This window comes from Engystomops pustulosus, chromosome 11 (assembly GCF_040894005.1).
Source record: "Engystomops pustulosus chromosome 11, aEngPut4.maternal, whole genome shotgun sequence".
Taxonomy (NCBI): domain Eukaryota; kingdom Metazoa; phylum Chordata; class Amphibia; order Anura; family Leptodactylidae; genus Engystomops; species Engystomops pustulosus.
In genome coordinates this window covers 24,900,959-24,924,729 of record NC_092421.1, presented here as the reverse complement: position 1 = coordinate 24,924,729, position 23,771 = coordinate 24,900,959, and the positions used below count along the sequence as shown (strand labels likewise).

Below are 23,771 nucleotides of genomic sequence, written 5' to 3'. Positions count from 1 at the left end.
TTTTATTCCCTTCTCTCCACCCATAGGGACTCCACATTAGCATTTGCGTCTCCGCACCTAAACCACCTATAGTAACAGCCCAGTCATAGCTACTGTCCAGCCATGTCTCGCTGATACCCACTATATCATATTTCCGCTCCAACATTAAGAGTTCCAGTTCCTCCATTGTGTTTGTGAGGCTTCTGGCATTTGTGTACATACACTTTATATGGTTTTCCCTATTCCTTTTGTTCTTATGCCCCAATCTTAATCCAGCCCCAATTCCTCCCCCATGGACTGACTCTTCTTCCCAGCTCTGTCTATTTGCCCTGCACAAGTGTAGTGTAGATCGTTTCCCTCCCCCCAGGTCTCTAGTTTAAACACTCCTCCAAGCTTCTAGCCATTCCCCCCCCCCCCCCCAAAACAGCTGCACCCTCCCCATTGAGGTGCAGCCCATCCCTACTGTAGAGCCTGTAGCAGACAGAAAAGTCAGCCCAGTTCTCCATGAACCCAAAGCCCTCCTTCCTACACCAACTTTTGAGTCACTTATTTACCTCCCCGATTTCAGAGAAAACTACCTTTTGAGGTCCTTGCCCTGAGCTTATGGCTTAATTCCCTGAAATCGTTTTTAAGGACCTTCCACCTACCAATTACTTTGTCATTAGTGCCAATGTGGACCATGACCGCTGGTTCCTCACCAGCCCGGCAAACACACTGTTCGGTATGCACGGTCTTTGTGACAGATTGCCCTGTCTGTTCCCCTAATAATCGAGCCGCCCACTACCAGCACCTGTCTGTATTCCCATTAGACACTTCCCTGGTTGCTAGAGGCCACGTCTTGCTTCAGCATTGCTACCCCAGAGCTGATATCCCCCTCATCCGCCAGCCTGGCAAACTTATTGGGGTGAATTCCCTGCAACTCTTCCCTCTACATGTTACCCAACTAGCTGCCCCCTCACTCTGCACCTCCATACTTCCCTCCCCACACCCATCTTCCCCAGAGAGTTTGTGCTCCAGGAGCAGCAGACTTCACTCCATATTGTCAATTGCCCGCAGCCTTGATACTTGCTCATTTAGATCCAGAATCTGGGCTTCCAGATGAGCAATTTTCACACACCCCACACAGCAGTATAATAAGGAAAGCATACATGGCACAGGATGTACACTGTGTAGCAATGCCACTTATGGAGTCCATTGTTCTAATGGGGATCACAAGAGAACAGCTTCTCATTCATGTATGTGGCACAGAATATATCAAATATCTGATATTGATGACCTCTCCCAATAGCTGATCAACCTGTGACCTTGAAAATCTGCTCCAGTCTCTGTAGCTTGTTTCTTATGTATTCCTTGGCCTGTATTTTTAAACGGGTGTAAAATATCTATTATCCTGCAGTAAATTCCTGTAACGTGTGGTGGCAGTGTGCAGCCCAGAACATAGTACACACACAGCACGTGTAGGTAGAAAATAAGGGATTATACATTTATTCATGCTATTATGCAGAGTACGGGGAGGACTAGAATAACATTGTTGTTGTAAAGTACAAAGTAACATTTCTTGAAGGAATCAAGTACTAAAAAAATGCCTAGAGTGTGTCTAGTTTCCTAGCAATGGACAAGGTTGAGAAAATACCAGAAGTGTTTTTTTTTGTAATATATATATAAACATTTGATGGGTAACAAAACAGATACCATATAACGTTAACCCCTATCACACTGCACTCAGAGGCTGGACCCTATTGACCAGTGATGGCAAGAAGCAGCTTTCTGTAGTCTCCACTTGTATCACCTTGGATCATGGAGGAAAGGCTCTTCTGGTACATCTGTACAAAGGCTTGTTTTATCTGCACAAGATCAATCTGAAACAAGAGAAGCAAAGGCACAATAATAAGATTTCTGCAGCCAGAGACGCCCATAGGCTACTGGCAGGTGCTTACTGTGCAAGAATGTATTCGTGAGAACAATTGGCTAAAGTGTGTGACAATGGGGAGTTTAACACTTAGAACCAATTTCTATATATTTTTTTTTTTTAAGCATGTCAAGAAATACCTGGGGAACACTTCCAGTGTAGAGATCTGTGTAAACAATTTTTTTTTTTTTTGAGTGTTTCCGTTTAATCATACCTTTCATATTAGTAACAGCAGGACTGTAAAAATGGAATTACATGCTAGGATTGTATAGCAGGAGTTGGAGCCCTCTAATGTATTTTAATCTCTTCACATGAGTAGTGCAGGGGCTGTGCGCATTAGTGTGACATGTAAGATCTATTCAGAGTGTTCCAAGTCCTGCTACAATTCTGGAATATAAATGCATTTTACAGTCCTGCTGCTACCAACCTAAAAGGGCATGTTAAACAGTTTACCAAGGGAAGTTACCTTACAATAGCAGAAGTTTTTACATGGTCAAAAAAATAAAAAAAATCTGTTGCACACCACACATACCGTAGTACAGACTGCACTGTTTTTGATAAGTGGGCCAAAGTGTCATCTTCTGATTAATTGTGCTGGTATAGCTGCGCACAGTATAGGTCAGTGGTGGCGAACCTATGGCATGCGTGCCAGAGAGGGCACAGCCACCATCTCTACTGCCATCTATATAAACTGGCCAGGCAGGAAAAGCTGCCGAGAGCTCCAGCGATGTCTCACTGTAGGCTGCATCTGACCTCCTCTGTGCTGCCTTAGACACAGCAGCAGGTCAGTGCTCGCCCCAGGAACACGAGGAGAGGGAGACAGAACTGCCCGGGCACTGAGCTCCATACAGCTAAGTGGAGCAGGAGCTGCTCTGTGTGCATCTCAAAGGCAGCAGTCAGGTGGCTTTGGGTCACTAAACAACTATAGGTCCTTATTGTTTAGTGTCCCAAATTGCCCGGTATGACACATGTCTATGGCCACATATATACTACCCTTGGCCTAGGTCTCTTGTCGCTGTGCGATGCTGCCAGTAACCCCCGGGCGCACTACACTGCCCTCACTGACAGCATGGCACAGGTGCCCAGAGCTCCGGACCAAAGGCACTATATGTGCCACTGACATATGTGGTTATTTGATGGTAAATTCTCCTGCCTGATTCCCTGTAACTGTTGTGGGGTGGAGGGTGTTTGCACTGTAACTGCACACTTTGCCCTACAAACCCCCTGCCGAATTGGATTCAACAATCCTTCATATTTTCATATTGCCAGCGTCCCTCACTGTATTTGCTCGTGCTTAGTGATATTATTGGTGATGGTGGTTGTTTATTATCAGTATGGTGGTGTTTATCTTGTATGGGTAAATATATATGGGATTATCTGTAATTTTAGGCTAAATAGCTGTGTTGGCACTCTGCAATGATTACATAGACTTTGGTTTGGCGTTTGGGCACTTTATCTCTATAAAAGGTTGGCCACCACTGGTATAGGGGACACATCACACATTCCAGTACAGCTGCATTATTGGAGTTGTGTACAGGGAAAGTATTTTGAAGGCTGTGTCTGAGCCCTTAATCCTCACCCCGTTTACATGAAATGAAAATATTTTTTTTTGAGACTGTTGAACATTTGTAAGTTACCAGAAACCTACCTCACTGCGGGTAACAATCACTCGTATCAAAGTCGAGTCTCTGGTTCCTGCTCCCTTCATGGACTTGTAAAGCCTCTCAGCAAAATAGGCTGGACGGTTTATGGCGCACTGCACTGGAAATAGAGTAAGTATTATTACAGAACTTGTGGTCCGTCACTAGGGCAGGATAAAGCAAATACAAGATCCCAACAGAAAAATCGGGAAATGACACCTCATGCATGTAGCACGGAATTAAACAGCAAATCATAAATCTAGACCCCAAAAACAAACAAACACTGTCAAGTCAAAATCATTTTAATTGTTCTAATCCCAGGATAATTGTTTCCACAACAAGTGTATTCGCTTTAGTGTACCCTACTGTAAAGTTAAAAGGATATTGAAGAATAATAAAGTTGACTATTGGAAGTACCGTTTATACTCAAGTATAAGCCGAGACCCCTAATTTTAACACAAAAAACCTGGAAAAACCTATTGACTCGAGTATAAGCCGAGGGTGGGAAATGCATTGGTCATAAAACAAAAACGGTACTCACCACTCTGACGGCCCGGGCAGCGGCAGCTCCCTCTGCAGCGCCTTTTTTCAAGCCGGCGACAGCTCCGTGCGCACAACCATGATGTCAGCCGCTGCCAGCGCACTTTGCGGACTGTCGCTGGCTTGAAAAAAAGAAGAGGCACTGCAGAGGGAGCTGCCGCAGACCTGCCGCTGCCCGGGCCGTCAGAAAGGTGAATACCAATTTATTTATTTATAAATATACACCCGAATATAAGCCGAGTGGGTAAATTTTAAGCACAAAAATTGTGCTGAAAAACTCGGGTAATACGCGAGTATAAACGGTATATGCTAAATAATAGAAATCCTCCTTTTAAGCAACTGCATCTCTTCAGTAATTTCCTCACTGGCCTAAAGTGTGCAGTTAGTAAGCTGAGTGATTATGGGTCCCGTCTCTGGATATGACCTGGTGTGCAACTGCAGAGCACCAGCTCGACACCAGTGGTTACACAAGGGTAAAAACAGCATGGGGCAGTAACTGGGAGCCCATGGTAGACTTGATCTTTAACCTCCAGGGATGAGAGCAGCCTTAAAAGTAGAGCTATTTTTGAAAATTCAGGCTTTTTTTTTTTTTTTTTTTTTTAAGCCACATGCTCTATATTCCACAAGTATATTATACTTGTGGAATACTATATTATACAAGTGTCAAAACTCTTGACAATGGCATTTACCTATTTAGATTATGTGTCTGGCTTAAATTCTACCTTGCAATACAACCCTTGGGTCATTTCAGACAAGTAAGGTCTGTTTCACAGGCCAACCACAGTGCAGAGGAGTGGACTCAAAGCATCATAGTGATGTGCTATAAGAGTCCCTTCTTCCCTGCAATAGGGCACTGAAGTGTAATCATGTTGTTCTGCAGAGAAGCAGGGACTTTATGCATCATATCAATATGATGCTTGGAGTCCCCGTCATCAGCAATGTGGTTGGCCGATGCAACAGCCCTTCATGTTAAATGGTTTTGTATTGAAAGAGGGCTGCAGAAGTGTCTTGCTGGTACTCCTTTGAGTGCATTTACTTACAAACTGCCTTTAATCCATCTTCTATATGTCCAGAAAATTCTCTTCCTATGGCACTAATCAAGTCACGCTTTGAAATCTGTAAGAGATCAAGAAACAGTTACCTTTAGAACAATGAGGACTAAAATACTATATTCGGAATGGGGAAAAAAAATAATTCATTAAGGGGTTAAATAAAGCAAAAATGGTTTTAGCACGGCTTTTAGAAGACATGAAGAAGCAGGCACTTGTAGAAGACACAAGTAGGCAGTGTGTAGCATTCTGTATGACATGTGCTGTATACAATGTAGCTATGTACTTACTCTGGCATAGGCTTCGGACACTGCCTTTAAGTGTGGGAAGCTGCGGCTGGCCAGCACCAAATTAAAGGAAGACTCGTCTGTTCCCAGTTTTCCTTCTCCAGCCTGGTAAAGACGTTGGGCATCTTGTTCAACTTGTTGCATATTCACATTCTGACTTTCATCTCGATTTCCCTGAGAAAACATCAGACACATCTTAGGAACAAGCAGCTAGTATATGGAACTTCATATGACCAAGAATAATTCTTACATGGAGGTTGTTCCTTATAACTTAAAGGGGTTTGCCCATGAAAGAAAGTTCTTTATTTTGTGATCATCACTAGGGGGATTCAGATTTGAGATAATTTTAACCCCTTATCTTACTCTGACCATCACTGAGTGATAGGAGATTAAAAACATCAATAAAACAGAGTCCCCGTCCACACCCTGGAATCTTACTCAAAGCAGACACTTCATGATCCCTCTGTGCTGCGATATGATGTGTGCTGACAATGTGCTTAGATTTTCAGGGTACAGGATTTATATAAAGTTTAGTTTCTGAACATTTACTAGTATCTGACACATAGAAAGAGATGAGACAAATCAGAGATTAGACAATGGCACTCTCAGCTCTGCTAACGCACCTATAACAGACACCTCTGTTATATGCCTCCCTCCCAGGCAAAGACCTTATCTGGCTGTAGCTAGTACAGCAAGTCTCTGCACATTGCTGCTTGCTGGCAGGAAGTGCTTGTGTCTGAGCTGGTCTTGTAATGCAGGGGAGGGGGTTAGAAGGCAGAGAGCAGTGTGCAGATAGGAGAAGCTATTCATGAGAAGAATTCAACCATAGTCAGAAGATTGTGTACACCAGGACTGATACAGACAGGTTGGCATTATTAACAAAAATACAGCATTTCACAGATAAAACAGTGAGTTTGTTATTCTGAGTATATTTAAGAATTTTGCCTTTGTGGAATTACCTCTAACTAATCAGAACATCAATGGAATTCTGACCTATACCCAATGTCTTAAGAAAAACCTTATCCCAAGGGAATCCAAACATCTACCAAAAAAAAAAAAAAAAAAAAACTGCTTTTACTTCTTTTCACTGATAAATTTGGGAAGTCAATCGGATGGTTGTGAAATGTGACTCCACTTTCTAAGCCAGTGTGCCACAGTTCAATCATTTGATACAGCAACACTCACTCCAGCAAAACTAGCCGTCCCCTTTTGTTAGCATGAAATACATCTGAATAATTATTTGATGAATATTCTATTAGGGTCACCTACAGATGTGTAGATGAGTGAAATGCACTGCACCAACTGCATATGGGTGAAATTTAAACAAACACCTTTAGAGATCACCTTCCCCTTTAGTTACTCTAAGATACATCAGTTGCAATAAGTGTCCATAAATCGCCAACTGTGCGATGTTTAGGGTTTTAAATGTATATTAAATCACAACGCAGATGTTATCAGCCCCTCAGCAACTACACGCGCAGCACAACATAGTAAGAGTTATCAATCCCACCTGGCACATAGACACAAGAAGTCTCTCAAAGTGACCAGAGGTATCCGATCGAATGTCCTTTTCAATATCTCGCCCAAAATCTGTTTTGTAACACGCAACAATGTTCCTGATTTCGTTATTCGTCCTGGAGCAGAGGATCTCGATGAGCACACCTTCTTTTGTTCCTGCACCCTAGAAAGGAGAAGAAGAAGGAAAAATCTGTAAGAAAATTAGAACTACATGCGAGTCTACTGCAAAACTAATTGTATCAATTTATTTTCGGTATTTCAGAACCATAGGCCTGGTAGGATCTGGATCATAGTATTAGAGGAGATAAATATACTTGGCTTGACCAAGAAAAAGCTTTCACAGACGTACAATCCCCGACGTGACACGTTACCTTCATGGCATTGTACAAGCTATAGGCATCATAATATGTCGGTGGCATGAAGAGCGCGATGATGAGTTCTTCCACGTTGCCACTTAGTTCAGACTTCAAATCTTTGATCAAATCCTAAAAAAGGTAAAAAAAAATAAATAAATATGATCACAGAAATTACACAGAAATTGCATGCCCCGTTTACTTATGCCAAGATGATGTGTCCCCTTTTATAGGGCAAACATCAGCTCTGCCAAATACAACAATTGCGATCAGTTGTGGAGAATCATTTCCAAAACCCAGTGTCACCGCCCCCCCTCATTTCTCCTACAAACTTGGAGATGGTTTCATATTGACGAATGAGCATCAACCTTCCCCTGATCACTGGTGTGTTGGGGCAGAATGGCATCACCCACCAGTCCAGAGATTATTAAAGTCACAAGTCCGGTGTTCAATATGTGGGGAGTAAAAGTTGCTGTTTGCATACAGTCTATGGATTCTCACCTATACGCAGACATTGATGTGGGTTTCTTTTATAAACATCAAGCGATTCTGCATATTGACATCAATAACAAATTAGTCATTCCAGCAGCTCAGTAAACTGACTTCTATCTTATTCATTCTCTCATGATAACAGCCGACACACTACTGATATATTAATCTTTCCTCAAGTATACAGATGTACTTAAATATATCCTCGAGGCCTCCATTTATTGACACAGTCAGAAATCAAATGTTTCCTATCTGTCGGACATTACAATACTTGCTGATTGATTGGGAACCAGTAGGTGTACATACATAGGTGGAGTCCTGGAGATAGCGTAGTATGGCAGGCACACGTCGGTGCTGGGAGATGAGGAGGAGGAGGAGGGGGATGAGCGCCACTCACCCCAGCCCCTCTCCATAGAGAAACATTGGGCATGGCGCCGTATTCCAGGGAAAGATTGGACATGTCCAATCTTTCTCCCGGCTATGGTGACAGACCGTGCGGCCATTGCCGTCTATACGTCCCCCCATACGGCAGTGTCAATGTACCCTAAAGGACATCTACCACCAGATTACAGCAGGAGGCTTGCAGAATTGTGCACTTTTAAAACACAGAGATAGAACAAGCAGCCTCTTTAGGACACTCTACCACCAGTAATCTGCTGGTAGATGTCCTTTAAGGCTACCTGCACACGACACGTACAGCCATACAGGACGCCAATTTTCCAGAGGAGTGTTTGCATCCCATGGGCTAATCTTTGGTGAGCTCCACTCACGTGCCAATGACCATTGAAATTAATAACTTCCCAAGATGAAAAACAACCAGGCATAGGACCTGCTCTATCTTTTGCGGGTCTGGCAGCATGCACATGGATCCCACGGCCCAATGCATGAGTCCATAAAAGTGAATGAGGACGTGTGCAGGTAGGTCAGCTCATAGCAGAGACACACCACTCATCTAGTCTTTAAGGAGAATCTGTCAGTTAAACTTTCCCACACTAAAATTAAATTATATAGTTTTGAAAACTATGAACATGAGCAGTACGGCTATCCCTATATTGTTCCTCCCCATGCCTGTAAAGTTCCACAGTGTGTTTGTAAAGCTGACTTGTCATCTATGTATATCCATGTTCTCCCAGCTCAGCCGCATCTCCAGCTTTCTAACTGACAGGGGGCATCATTTCTCTACAGTAGTGACAGGAGGTAGCAGAGTCAAGGAATTCTCTTCAGCAAGTCACACACAGCCATCATAGAAAAACAGGATGAAATATGCTAGTCATGTGAACAATGTGTGCATGAGGCCTTCCTGTGCGAAGCTGAGAGATGGTAACAGTATTACTATATTGCCTTATGGTGGAATAGTGAGAGATCGAACTCCAATATACACCATATCATAGCACTAGAACTGAACACTCTAGATCAGATGCAGAAGCCAAAATGATGGCCGCAATGTTTGCACAGAAATTGCCTAAGCAAATAATATTTTGGACTTCTATTTCACCTGCATTCAAATATTGTTCAGAAGGAGCAAATCATCATTGACAAAGTCCAGGGGGGATTGTCCAGACCCCTTGTCTTCCTGATGACCTTACCTTTCCATAAGCGGTCTTAAATGCGGCTTTAATCTTTTGTCTTTGATCAGCGGAGCGGTTGGCAACAACGTCAATGATGGCTTGTTCATCCGTCCCTGTGGAAAAGACACAAGCGAGTTATAAATAGTAAGAGGTTACCAAAGCAAATGAAGGGAACACAACTAAACAAAAGGTGAAATAAATACCAAATCCCTTCATTGCCTTCCTCAACTTTTCAGCATCGGCCAGGGCATCAAAGTTTGCTGCAGGCTTGATAGTCCCCTGAGTGGCAGTCATTGCTGCAGCGAAAGGCTGGAAATCAAGTACCATACATTACAGGAGGAAATGCACTATCAAGATATGTACAGGACTGATGAAAAGACTAGGTTTATTCACATTACTATATACTACAGGACCTCCCATGATGCTCTATGATGAGGAAGACCAGACATTTATGCAAGATGAGGCTCTGGAATATAATTTGGCTATTTAATATCAGACACCAAGTGTAAGCTCTTGAACTAGAACCAAAATGTCCAATTGTTATATAAAATGTTCCACTTTTAACAAACACTAAATTAACCTTTTCTTTGCTTTGGACAGACATACAAAAGAATTGTTCAGGATTGTTCAGCACCACACCTGTCCAAAGGTTATGTATTGCACAGGCAATTTGAGGCCCCTTCCACACTTGCGTTGCAGATCACGTCAGGGTCTGACCAGGCTGCGATCAGGGTTTGGTCAGTGAAAAACGCACATTTTGCATCAGAGTTCAATCAGTTTTCAGTCAGAGTTTGTTCAGTGTCCCAGTTTTTCACGTGTTTTCAATGCAATTTCAATGCATTTTCAATATGTTTATCACGCGCAGATAACGCACATGAAAAGGACTCAGGACTGAGCTCTATCTTTTCTATGGCAATTAATGCGTGAAAAACGGATTGCACTTGCATGTGTCTCAGAGTGCAATGCGTTTTTGATGCATCTCCATAAACTTGTATGGTGCGTTTTTCACGCGCGTGACTTGCAGAAGTAGAGCATGCCGAGATTTAAACGCACGTTAAAAAACACGCACATGTGAAATACAAGTCTGAAAAAGCCCATTGATTACAATGGGTCAGAGTGAAATGCAAGTTCTGCGCGTCAAAAGCACGCATAGAACACGCGCATGAAAAACGCAAGTGTGGAAGGGGCCTTAGAATGGATTTTGAGCCACAAGAAAATCTTCTGGATCGCGTGTTACCTGATAATTGTCGGATTCTGCCACTCAGTCTAAGGAGTTTATTGAAACAAAACAAGGAAAAACAAAAAAAAACACACAACACAGGACTCTGTATATGAGGATGTACAGAGTCCGGTCCGGGATACACGGACTGACCACCCTCAAGTGTCTATGGTCTTACTATGCACTGATAAATGTGCAGTTTTAGCATATTATAGTTGTATGATAATACAGAATGAACTTTCTAAGAAGAAGATGAAAACACAAAATAAAAACAGCACTGAGTATGTGAGATGTTCCTCGTACAAACATGCAGCTGTATTTTCTATACAGTTTGAAGAAACCCAGTACACACACATGCAGTCACCTTGCTCCAACAGGCTTTACACCGAAAAGGGCAATTAGGAAAACAATGAAGGAAAGATTAGGGGCAGGAACAAATACATCGAAGTCGTTGAGTTTTTGCAAAGCACAATCTCAAAAAAAAAAACAAGCATCTGCGGTCTACGGATAAAAGTTTCCAAACAAAATGTGATTATATTACTCAAAATCCAAAATATGAAAAAACCGTGAAGCGTTTATACTTGTAGTTAAAGTTCTAGGCATGCGCCGCACACATTGTGCCCAAGAGCAGCAAGGCGTCACCTACCTGATACTCAGCACTAACCTAGAATATGCAACATAAAGCCACAATTTAAGATCTGCCAATCTTGGTCATTAATGAAAAGGTTAATTTCACAAAAATCTTTTCATTTTGTAATAATCTGCTCATGAAATACTAGCAATGTGTCACAATTAACAATCACATTCATTGTTAAAGTTATTCTCCTGTTCTATCCATGGCCCCTTGCCAATAGCCAAAAATAAATAGCTTAATAGCCAAAATTGGTAGGATGTCCAATTGTTTTGTATCCATTTTTTCCAAAAATCAGAACGGGGGTCTGCAGGTCCCCCAAAGTTTTTAGAGCAGTGCAGAGAATGCACATCATCGCTCTACTACACAGGGAACTTGCAGAACCCCTTATGTGACCCCCAGGTTTCTCCACTAACAAGAGCCATACATACCGCAGAGACATGGATACTATGTAACCATTTACTACTCCCGGGTCCACTCTATGGGAGCTTCTCTTATATTTTCAATTTATTTTGAACACAAACCATTTAATATTACCAAAATAAAGTAATACATACAGATGGTTGCTGTCCAGGTGCCGGTCCTGATGGAAATCCACCTAGAAAACAAATAAGCCACAAACATCAAAATCGAAAAGCAACTAAAGTAACTGTACAATATGTATATCCACAGTCTATCTACATATTGGTTGATATTTTAGTGCAGTCCATCCAAGTGTACAAAACACAAAGTACAAAACAAAGAGTTCCAACCTACAGAGGTCTGGTCAGTGTAAGGAGAAGTCTGAGCATCCCATCTCACCTGCAGTCATATAGCTCCTGTCTGATCATGTAAATTATTCATGTGCAGAGACAGGCGCTGCGCTCTGCTGGGAGGCTACACATATCACTTAACATGGGTCGTCCTGAATTTGCAAATTTATTTGCAAATCAGGAGTTCTCCATCCCATGTCCTATAAAATAAGCTTTGTTCTTGTGCCATTAAAACATAAATGTAGTAAGAAAATTTGATCATGGGGTGAGATCACTGCATTAAGAACACTGCTGCATTCCAGGAAAGATTGGAGGAAAAATTATCTGCAGGGAATCTGATACAACCCACAAGAAAATCTATTAGCTATTCCACATTTATTACATCAGAGCTTCATATGGCCGTGTTCACAGTGTAAAACTCGGTCTGTGTGTCACCCAGAAGTGTCATGAATAGTCTATAGACAGAATCCACCAACCTGGTACTGGTCCGGGTGCTTGTCCTGGCATTTGCCCTGGTCCGCCACCACCATAACTCTGAGAAGGAGGCTGCTGGTATCCTCCATAACCTGGTGCACCACCGGGAGGTGCTCCATAGCCACCAGCTGCAGGTGCTCCATATCCTCCAGCAGCAGGGGCTCCATAGCCACCAGGAGGAGCCCCAAAACCAGGCGCACCATACCCAGGTACACCTTGGGGTGCTCCATAACCAGGGGCACCAGGAGGAGCACCATACCCAGGAGCTTGACCTGGCGCTCCATATCCAGGAGCTAAGGGGAAAAAAAAAAACAAAAAAAACCTCTTATTTAAATAAAATAACAGCACCAGCGATACCAACAGCCCACTGACTATCAAACAAGTGACTACAAGAAGCTTAGTAATACATCTCTTTAGAGAAAGGCACCTCTTTTTCCCAGCTTTATCTAAGAATATGCATCCAAAGTCACATTCAAAATGTGCTTAGTAGCATCATACTGAGAAGCTGCAGAAGGTTCGTGCGATTGTGGAATTTATTAGCACCTGGAACCATGCTTCTGGTGTCATTTCAAAGATAAGATTCTCAGGATCGCATCAGGACTATGCCACAAAAATGAAAATACAGGTAGTAAAATACATAAATCAGGAATTGGATATTTATCTGCATCTCTAACTAGTTCTTTTTCTGCCCATATATTGGGTCCTACAGCACAAAAATACTTCAAAGAGGAGATTTTTTTTAAAAATGACACCAGAAGCATGGTTCCTAGTTTGATGAAGAACAGTGTAGGGGAATCTGTAACAGTGATAAAGACCCAATGACTGTCTGGATAAAGAGATGGACACTACAGTACATGGAATGGTCACAAAACACATCAAATGTGGCTTAAAGGGAACCTGTCACCAGGAGACACTCCCCCAGTCCCCACAGAGCATAGTACATACGCTGTTGGGAAACATGTGACCATTTCAAATATATGAATGTTACCCAAGGGTGGGGGGGGGACTGCTCCTTTCCAGTCCCTCCTTTTTGGCAACTGCCTAGTCACACAGCAGATGCTAATGAAAGGTACAATATAACATAGCTTTTTTTCTGTAAAACCAATTTTTAATACAAAAACACTTTGGCAGTGTATGTACTATGCTCTGTGGGGACTGGGGGAGTGCTAAAAATGGGTCTCCTAGTGACAGGTTCCCTTTAAGATTTAAAATATATATATATGGAATATTAGACAAAACTTGCCTCCAGGATAGGATGGCATGGCTCCAGGAAAGCCACCAGGGGCTGGGTAACCACCAGCTGCAGGGTATCCTCCGCCAGCTGCAGGAGGGAAGGCACCTCCAGGAGGATACTGCCCACCGGGGTATGCCTGCTGCCCAGCAGGGGGGTATGCCGACGGGTCAGCTCCCTATAAAGAGAAATAAAGATGCGGGAGGATTATACAATTGCAATACAATGAACATTTTTAATAAAGGATGTCCCTGAAGTGTCTGTTAAGTAAATACTTCTGATAAACAAAACAAAACAAAAAAAAAAAAAAAAAAAGCATAAACAGGAAACATAAGAAAAAAGAAAAAAATGGAGGCACAACTGCAACTGCCCCTTGAATTACCTTATTGTTTCTTCTATATATAGGGGACACATCAAGACTGACAAGACCTTATACCAGTGTAACGTGCTCCTAATATTTGACCAAACAAAGGCCTCACCGTGTTAAGTGCACAGCTTGCTACTACTGACTACAGCAGTGGATTGGGGAAAATTACAAAGAGCATACATCGCGAAATTTAGCAAGTCTGGCCCCGCCTCCTTCCTGCCACTGGCTCCGCCTCCTCTCTGCCAAAACCCCTTTTCAGAATCCCAAAGGTTTGTGCCTTTCATTATGCCAAATTCACATTAATGTATGACCTCCATTTACTAGTGATATTTACTGGGGGGAGTTTACTTATTTATGCATTTTTTGACAAAAATAATTTGTCTCTTATTATTGTGGCTATGATTGCTATAGGAAGACAATAGGGATATAGCGTTATTAGGTTTTGTAATCCTTATTCTGCATTTTACCTGTATTACTCCACTTGTCATGCTTTATAAACATATAAAACCCTAGAGGCGATCACCGTGCTTTAACCAAAAAGCATTTAAATGTAAAATATTCACCTTTCCCTCAGAGTAAAATGCTCAGCACTATTTAGCTTGCTCTGTACACACACACCCCCCATTTTTTTGCATAGTATTGAATTTCACATTGCCCAAATGTATTTTAAATACATGCAAAGCCAATTTGCATGAGTACATCGTATCACTTGATACTTACTGGATAGCCGGGATATCCGGGGAAACCTGATGAAGGGTATTGGTACGACATTCTGCAGGACAGAAAATAATAGGAATTACAACTTAAAGAGAACCCGTCAGGCAAAATAACCCCCCTAAACTAAATATATTTTCATAAACTGCCATTAGAGAGCATTGCCTCTATCCCTTCATTGTCCCTCTACATGCCTGTAAACCTAAGCAATGAGGTCCTAAAGCTGTATGCAAATGACCTGTGAAATGTCCAATGAAGCATTAGCATATTCAAGCTGTCCACTCTATTCATGAGTGGGAGGTACAGCCACACCCCCAGTGCATGACTGACAGCCTGTATAATGATGTGATGCTGTATAATGATGTGCTTCCTGGTGCTGGTGGCCACGCCCCCTGCAGCCTGTGTGTGCATGTGTGTGTGTATAGGAGAGATACAGCAGCTCCAGGCAGCCATGTTACAGCAGAACATGTCAGGCACTTGTGTAGCTGATGTCTGTCTCTCTGTGTATTAGGAGGACACAGCATGTCAGCAGATAAAGCACAGACACCAGCAATGCTTTACTATACATTACACACAGACATGAGCAGGGGGAGGAGAGGGGAGGGGGAACAGGGGTGACATCACTGCCTCTGACCATGTGACCAGCCTCATTTACATAATAAAGAAAAGATGATTTTACAATGAATAATGTATGAAATGACTACATAAAGGCTGGGATGGATCCTTGTGAGCTGCTCCAACAGGTAGAGGTGACAGGACAAGTGACAGAGACCTGATGACAGGTGTCCTTTAAAATGAGAACGTGGATACAGACTATTAAAAAAAGAAAAAACACACACGATTATTACTTCCCACACCATTGCTCTTCCCAGAATGTATTTTTAGCTGTAAGCCGCGGCTGGCAGAGCATACTGCACCTGTCCGGGACATCAATGTCTACAGTCCATACACAATAGGGCAGATTTATAAAATGTGTCCCAAGGTTAGACAGTGCGGAGTTAGACTAGAGCGTCTTATTCTGCTCCAGATCCATATAAGTGTCTGGTGCTGGATGATAAATCTGTCCTAGTATAAGACTGTCTAGTCCTACTCTGCGCCTCCTATTAGTTGGCTTACATTACGTCAGAAAGTTAAGACGAAATTCAGATCAGCAGTATTTTTGGTGCAAGGCCACGCCCCTTTTTTCGAGGTAGTCGTAAGAGAGCCAAAAACCCCGTTAAAAATGTGGTACAGACACTTTTACGCTGTAGTTTGCACTTAATCTCCCTCATTGTGGTTCACAGTGTTGAGGGGGATACAAACTTTACTTGCAATTCTGTTCCATTTTGAAAATGACAACAGTCCCTAGAACTATGACAAATGAGATTATAACTCCCTTTTTAATTTCAGATTCTATGAATATCAGAAGACCCCACAATACAAAATTACAGTAGACACGACAAAGAAAAACACTGAGAAAAGAGTCTTAATACATTAGACAGTAAGGACACAGACTTTGTATGATTGCTCCATACAAATCTTAGGTTCCACCACACAAATAGTGAAATTATCTTGCTGCATACAAAAACCTACATTTTCCATCCGCTCCATGAGGATCTGCTCACATGACGGCAAAGGAAGTTGCAGCACACAGTGGCGGAGGAGCACATGCACAGTGTAACAGCCCATGAAGCTGCAACAAGGAAAAGCTCTAGTATTGCTCATTAGCATACTAAAAGTAGATTTTAGAAGGAAGGAGGCCATGGATAACACATATAATACGATTACCACAGTCACGGTGCCTGGATCTATGAGTAAATGTCCCTGGTTAATCATGATAGATTTTTATAGCAGATTCACTTTCACATCTAATAAATATCAAGAAGCTTACCGGGTGAACACCACACCCTGCTGAGGATCATAAAAGGATAATGGAAGGTTATGCCGGGTGGGAATAACAACCAGATATCAGCAGCAGCTCCTGGAGCAAGATTGTCCTGTCCTTCTGGTGTGGGCCATAAACTCCGCTCCTGTGTACAAGAACTTGTTGTGGTATAATGGAGGGAGAACACCTGGGAGGTCCAATAGTGGAGACAGATACTGCCTCAGGCCCAGGGGAGTATTTTTCGGACTATAATGTGCACCAGAGTGCGAGGGTAACTCTATGAATGGGATATTTAAGTAAAAAAGGACTATATTCAACTATAGGACAGAGGAGTTACATTTTGCCAGTTATTTTGTTCAATTTACCAACATTTATTGATTACTTTACTAATTATAAGAAATAGTGCAGCATAGAAAAGGATCCCACACCATGTACATAGGCCGTTATGATGTCCCGTTGGGGACATTTAATAAAATGAGTCTTTATTAAAAAAAAAAAAAAAAAAGTACAGCGGTCCCCTACTTAAGAACACTCGACTTACATACGACCCCTAGTTACAAACGGACCTCTGGATATGGGTAATTTATTGTACTTTAGTCCTAGGCTACAATGATCAGCTGTAACAGTTATCACAGGTGTCTGTAATGAAGCTTTAGTGTTAGTCCTGATTCTTATGACAACCCAACATTTTTAAAATCCAATTGTCAGAGAGACCAAAAAAGTTCTGGCTGGGATTACAATGATAAAATATAAAGTTCCGACTTACATACAAATTCAACTTAAGAACAAACCTACAGACCCTATCTTGTATGTAACCCGGGGACTGCCTGTATAATGTACAGAAGAAATAAACCATGTGATATAGCGTCAGGTGAGAGTTCAGTGATGGAGAATCTTTTTACCGCTGAAAGTTTTCTTTAAAGCGTGTGGTTTACAAATGCAGCGCTAGTGTCCGGGAGGCAGACCTTGCTTTGCATCGGGTTCTGGTTACCGAACGCTTGAGTTTCCATAGAAGCGAATTTGCGATCAGGCCTAGGGCCGCCCCGGTACTGCGATTACAGACACAGCGGTACGTGTGACCGCACCTTAAATGTGGCCATTATGTTAAAGATACATAAACTACAAGACACTGGACTGTATCTAGGCTCCTGGATCTTTCAAAGCTTAGCAAATAGAAAGGAGCAGACCCAATGTTCCTGTTCGGGTTTTGGCCAATCATAGCCATGGCCAGGGGCATCAGTTTGTCCCATTGACTGTCCAGAAATCTGGAAATATGTCCAGGGTGCGCATCCCAACAGCAACATCGGGACTGCTCCCAAATTTATGACTGTATGTCTGCGGTGGCTTCAAGCCTGTTGGAGTAGGTGAGCGGCATGCACAGTGCTGTCTTATTATAGCAGGGGCGTATACTGTACACACAATCACAATAAAGGGTGCATAGGAACGCGGTATTTGGCTACACAGTATCACTATGGTCAGCCATGTGATGCCGTAATTGTTAAATATTGACACCTGTGTATTAGCCCTTAGTGTGGACACATATAGCGCTATAATATGATTTTTTTTGTACATAAGTGAATTGGTAAAGCTTCACTTATATATGATCATGGATGATGTAATACACTTGATTGTCTTGTAACATGGATAATTACCGTACAATGATTTTGGAACCATTGCATCATCATGTTAAAATAATTACACATTGTAAAAATCATTGTGGTACCTCGTGTATTTGCTTCAGGACGGGAAGCTGGAACATTGTGCACTGGTCCATGTCATTCTGCTTTGCTGTTGATGTTTAGGATTTATGAAGTTTTGCCTCACTGTCGACTGGCACCTTCTGCTAAAATGTATCCCGACTTACAGAGTTTCGAGTTATGGACAACCCGTAGATACAAACGGGGCGCTCGGGGCATGCACAGTCCACTTCTGGGTTTCAATAGCGCTGCACCTCCTCATTGGGCGGGCCATGGAGGTGACGGGGATTATTGGGCACAGCCAGTGAAAGGCTGGAGCGGCCATGGAGGTGACAGGGATCGCTGGGCGGAGCGAGTGAAAGGCTGGAGCGGCCATGGAGGTGACGGGGATTATTGGGCACAGCCAGTGAAAGGCTGGAGCGGCCATGGAGGTGACGGGGATTATTGGGCACAGCCAGTGAAAGGCTGGAGCGGCCATGGAGGTGACGGGGATTATTGGGCACAGCCAGTGAAAGGCTGGAGCGGCCATGGAGGTGACGGGGATCGCAATCCGTTGCCGATATTAATTAAGTAATTGCCGGCAGTATCAGGGGAACCAGGCAACTAAGGATGCATTAGCTGGTGCGATCTCACGCTTCCTTAGTTACAAGCCAGTGCACTAGAAGCCGGAGATTCCAGGTAACTAAGGAAGCGTGAGATCGCACCAGCTAATGCATCCTTAGTTACCAGCAACCCGACTTACATACAAATTCAACTTCAGTACAACCCTCCGGTCCCCATCTTGTACGTAACCCGGGGACTGCCTGTATTCAGCTATACTTTATATTTTCCCCCTTAGCTATGTGCACAATATGCAGAATGGATACGGAGGGGCCTTGTAGGTTGCGCTTGTAACCACCACAAAAGCATAAAATGCACAGCTAAGGACAAAAATCCTCCACAGAAACCAAAAATACCACCGCAAAAATGGCAGACACTGCTCAGGACCGGGCAATGGCTGGTTGCAGTTTTGGATAAACATGTGCCTTTGGGAGAGGGGAAAATTTTTCTTCCACGCCTTATTTTTTGTTCTACATTCAATCTGTGCCTCCGTCCGAATGAATTAGCTACAGCTCACAACCCCGTCAGATAAGTTTCATGCGTATTTGTACGCACTAGACTTTTTTCAAGAAATAAAATTACCTGTGCAAACACTCATGATGCTTCTACAGGCGTTATTGGGACCTCCGAAATGTATGGTAAAACATATTTACTGCAAGTCCGTTTAACTACTTGCTAATGTCTGTATTCACTGTGTTCAGTGCACAATAATTCCTACTAATGGAATTCCAGAAAAAAAAAAAACAGGAAGAGATAAACCTTAAAACTACACCTCTAATGCAACAATGGAAAAGTAAACACTGGCTAAAGAGATTCTGCAGCAGTCCCTCTGTTGAGCTTCTGCCGTTACCATATAATTAACAGTAGGTGTGACAACACTGTGTATTGTGCAACACAACATGAACCCAGGGCTTTAACAAGCTCACAAGTTGCCAGCGACACCTCACCCTACAGCACTACAACGCCTGGTAATCAGCAGAGATCTAATGGACTTGTATGGTGTGCACAGTACAGGGGCACGGTTGGGGCGACTCACAAGATCTTAAAACTTTGAAGAAATCACCTCAATCACCACTTTTCTTTTTGCATCTGCCAAGGACCACCAAGAGCATGCACAGAGGAAAGAAAAGTGGTAGCCCTGCTATACATTATTACCCCAAGAGCTGCAGCCCTGGCATCCATGTTGCACTTCTGGCATATTTAGAAAACTGCTGCTTTAAAAAGGCAGTGCACCATTCAACCATTCACTACTAGAGACAGTTTAAGAAATTGCTGCTTGTACATTTATATTCCGGGATTGCAGCTGGACTGGTCTCCCATGTAAGATCTCTTCGCTCATGTAAGCCCTCCTCTTGGCTCATTCACACAACTCGATACATCTCCTGTCAGGGCAATTAGGGACACTAAAATACCCACAGGTCCTAATGGACTGGTAGTTTAGTGTCCCAAATGGCCCAGTTTCATTTTTAAGCATTCAGAAGAAAAAAAAAAATTATACTCCCCTTGTCTTGTTCCGGCAAGTAAAACCGGCATTTGTTATCCATGGCCTCCTTCCTTCTAAAATCAACTTTTAAAATTCTTTGGGGAGGGGGGGGGGGCATTACCCAAGTCTCTCCATGCCGTCTCCTCCTCACCATTGCTCCCTCAACACTTTCAGAATGGTAGGGGTGGGGGGAGTGCTCCTGCACAGTGTAACAGCTTGTGAATCTACAGCATAGACGGGCTCTGATAAGGTGTATCAGAGCCCTTCTGGCTCATTAGCATAAAAAATAGATTTTAGAAGGAAGGAGGTCATGGATGACAAATATAAGAAAGTTACCAGCGAAAATGAGAAAATGTCCTGGCTTGATTTTGATGATACATTTTCTTTCAAATTTTTAAAGCACACAGTCCAAGATGCTTCCTGAGTCTCTTATGAACATCACATAGAAGTAGTACATTACTAGATGTTGCTTTTTATATTTTAAGACCTATTCCTACTAAACGCCATAGAGCATTGGGTGCATATACACATATAGGCGGGTCACGCCAGGTTATAGGTGCATGATAAAGGTAATAAGTCATGTTTAAGCAGCGGCCGTAGTATCGATCGTCTTTATAGCAAACAAGAACGAGACTGGGGACGTTGCTGCACTTTACAATCTGAAAACCTACACACAAGCACCTACCCAATGCCCGATACTCCGTGTGAGTGAGCACATACCTGCATGAATGAGCCATGGCAGACTTTGCAGCTGAACTGGAAAGGTTGGTAGAATAGCCTGGCCCTCGGGCTATCCTCACACAGTAGGATAACAGGTTGTAGCTACACAGAAAAGGCGTGACAATTCAGGATTTGGGCTATAGCATTTGATAGGAGAGTAGAAATTCAAGATATCAAGAAAAGACCCATGAACTATATAATGGGGCGGCAGCATAGCTCCCTATGGAGAGGGGAGGGGTGAGGAATGCTCATCTCTCCACCTAAAGGATGCTACTCCCAGGTCCCGGTCAGGGCATAGCCTCCGTTCATGTGAAAGAAGCCGTACTGCGAGCTTGTCCACTAAGCTATTCTCCAAAATTATCACTTCTGTAATATCCAATGTACAGTGATCCATTTCCATTCCATATGCATTATGCTTGCCTGTTGTACCTCAATAAAACCTACCGCATTTTTTGGACTAGAAGGCTGCATTCACACTACAGTATGGGGGACGTATATGCGACCGATATACGTCCCCCATACACTTCTATGGGCTCACGGCGCCCTACGGGAGCGGTACTGTGCAGCACACGTGCGGCACCGTACCGCTCCGTAGCCCAGGAAAAGATAGGACATGTCCTATCTTTTCCCGTATTACGGCGCCGCGGCCATACATCGCTATGGAGAGGGGCAGGGCTGAGCTGCGCTCACCTCCTCCTCCTCCTCTCCCCACGCTGCCGTGTGCCCGCCGTGCTACGGTGCGGCGGGCTCACGGCAGTGGGAATGTAGCCTAAAGCACACAGAATTATAAGGCGCACCATCAATAAATGCTTGCTAAAATGTCTAGCTTCATATATAAGGCGCACCGGATTGTAAGGATGAATGACCAGCAGGTGGCAGGCCTGTGCACAGTTCAAGGCAGCTGTTGTCTGTAAGTACGGTTCATATATAAGGCGGACTGGACTATAAGGCGCACCTTTGATTTCTGAGACAATCAAAGGATTATTTGTGTCCGAAAAATACGGTATTGAACCCAATCACGAAAGTTAATGGTTCAAGGAATAACATTTTTTTGTGAATTATGGACACGATTAGCGCGTACATCAGGATATTTCCGGTTGTACACACCAAAAGCATTTGAAACTAAAAACAATGACAGGGGTCCCGTGTGCCCTATATGAATGTCACAGCAGGTCACCCGTGCATTTCCATTATATTCACCTCTATGAGATGCAGCCCCCAGCGGTCACAGACCGGTCACTTCCACCGCACAAGAACTGGATTTCCTGTGAAAAGTTTTCGGTGTGAACCATGCAAAATACAGACCGCACCTCTGTTATAGAACACGCTGCTTTGTATTAGTTTTGTTTCCCCTTCAGAACATTCGGAAGAGTCTCTACAAGTCACAACGGAAAACCAAAAAAAAAGAAGAGCCTTCCCAAATCACTGTCACCTCAGCTAATAACATACGTGACCCGACACGTCCCCGTTACAGATGTGACCTCTGATGAGCCCATTGTCGTTTCACAAAGAAATCCAGATACATTATCAATCCCTTTTAAAATGCCTGTCATTCCAAACCCCCCTACAAGACGCCTCAAAGCAAGAATTCGGATAGAGGAATGTGCGCTCCCGTGTGCTGTGATACCTTCTTGATGACACGTTGGGCATCACAATTGTCCTGTCCCTATGATATTATCCCCACTAGCGTGTGATGGCTTCACTCCGCACCTAAAGTCACATCAGGTGGGGGATTATAGGTGGACAGCCCCTTTAAGTGGGGATTTCCGCAATAACAACTCTTGTACTCTGGGGGGGGAAGGGGTAAGGGAGGGTCTGATCACAAGGATAAGGGTCCCAGATTCCTGATGTGACTGTATTGTGTGATGGAAACAAATCTATAGAAGTGGCTGTATAGACCCTGCCTTTTCCGACCCCAATTTTGGAATTTCCATGCGGAGTAGAGTCACGAGTAACCAGCTACAGGTCTAACCTTTGGCCAAGTGACCTTGTCAGCTCTGCTACATCAGCGTCACCAGGGTTTATTACACACGCAGGTTGTAGTGGGAAGACATAACATGTTCTGCAACTTTCCCCTCTCCCAGAGAATCACCCTAGGGTGTGGTTAGCAGTCACTGACGTACATCCAGTGCACTGCAGCACTGCCATCTTATCCTGAGCACCAGCACAGGGTTACACGGCGAGATGTAGCAGAGCCGAGTGTGTTATCTATCACTGCACTATCCCATTACACAGGGACACCACACAGTCAGCTCTGCTACACCTCACACTACATACGGGCACTGACACTACGTGCTGCAGTCATCCGAAATAAAAAGTTTCCATCCCACCCAGAAGTGCTGCCGCAGCCGCCGCCTCACCTCTTCACACGTCCCGCAGCGCCGCAAGCTGAGCCAAGAGGAGGCTGACAGGAGCCTCTGCTGCCAAGATGGAGCCGACAACGACAACTCCCTGCGGAGGGTGGGAGGTAAATATGTAAAATGTAATGCGACCCGGAAGATGAGAAGGTTCCGCCCGCACCGTGACGTCTCCCTCCACAGAGACTTGTGCAGGGCGGGAACTGGGAGCGGCTAATGGGGGCGTCCTGGAGACATCCTGGAGCTGAGCCCCCCGGGATTACACCAGAGCAGTCCTGTCCCTGTAATGGCCACTATTACATGAGTCATGGCTAAGCACCGCCACCACAC

At 43.6% G+C, this 23,771-nt stretch overlaps 1 protein-coding gene across 2 annotated transcripts; it reads right to left on the bottom strand.

Annotated features, from left to right (window-relative positions):
- Positions 1-1,437: 1,437 nt before the first annotated feature.
- Positions 1,438-23,605, bottom strand: ANXA7 (annexin A7). Of its 2 annotated transcripts, XM_072130962.1 has the most exons (14): positions 23,445-23,605; positions 14,727-14,778; positions 13,652-13,817; positions 12,411-12,701; positions 11,740-11,780; positions 11,198-11,215; positions 9,536-9,641; positions 9,351-9,445; positions 7,294-7,407; positions 6,915-7,085; positions 5,408-5,578; positions 5,109-5,184; positions 3,537-3,649; positions 1,438-1,838 (listed from the first exon to the last, which is right to left on the bottom strand). In XM_072130962.1, exons 2-14 carry the CDS (start codon positions 14,775-14,777, stop codon positions 1,716-1,718), a joined length of 1,536 nt encoding a protein of 511 aa, XP_071987063.1. In that variant the 5' UTR covers position 14,778; positions 23,445-23,605; the 3' UTR covers positions 1,438-1,715. The 2 variants fall into 2 exon arrangements, with proteins under 2 accessions (XP_071987063.1, XP_071987062.1); XM_072130961.1 differs by lacking the exons at positions 11,198-11,215; positions 23,445-23,605.
- Positions 23,606-23,771: the final 166 nt, after the last annotated feature.

Excerpts from the sequence above, each read along its gene's own strand:
- ANXA7 (XM_072130962.1), bottom strand. The coding sequence starts at position 14,777 with ATGTCGTACCAATACCCTTCATCAGGTTTCCCCGGATATCCCGGCTAT. Across the intron at positions 11,781-12,410 it reads AGCACCCGGACCAGTACCAG|GTGGATTTCCATCAGGACCG; the intron begins GTTGGTGGATTC and ends TTTGTTTTCTAG. Across the intron at positions 9,446-9,535 it reads GAAGGCAATGAAGGGATTTG|GGACGGATGAACAAGCCATC; the intron begins GTATTTATTTCA and ends TCTTTTCCACAG.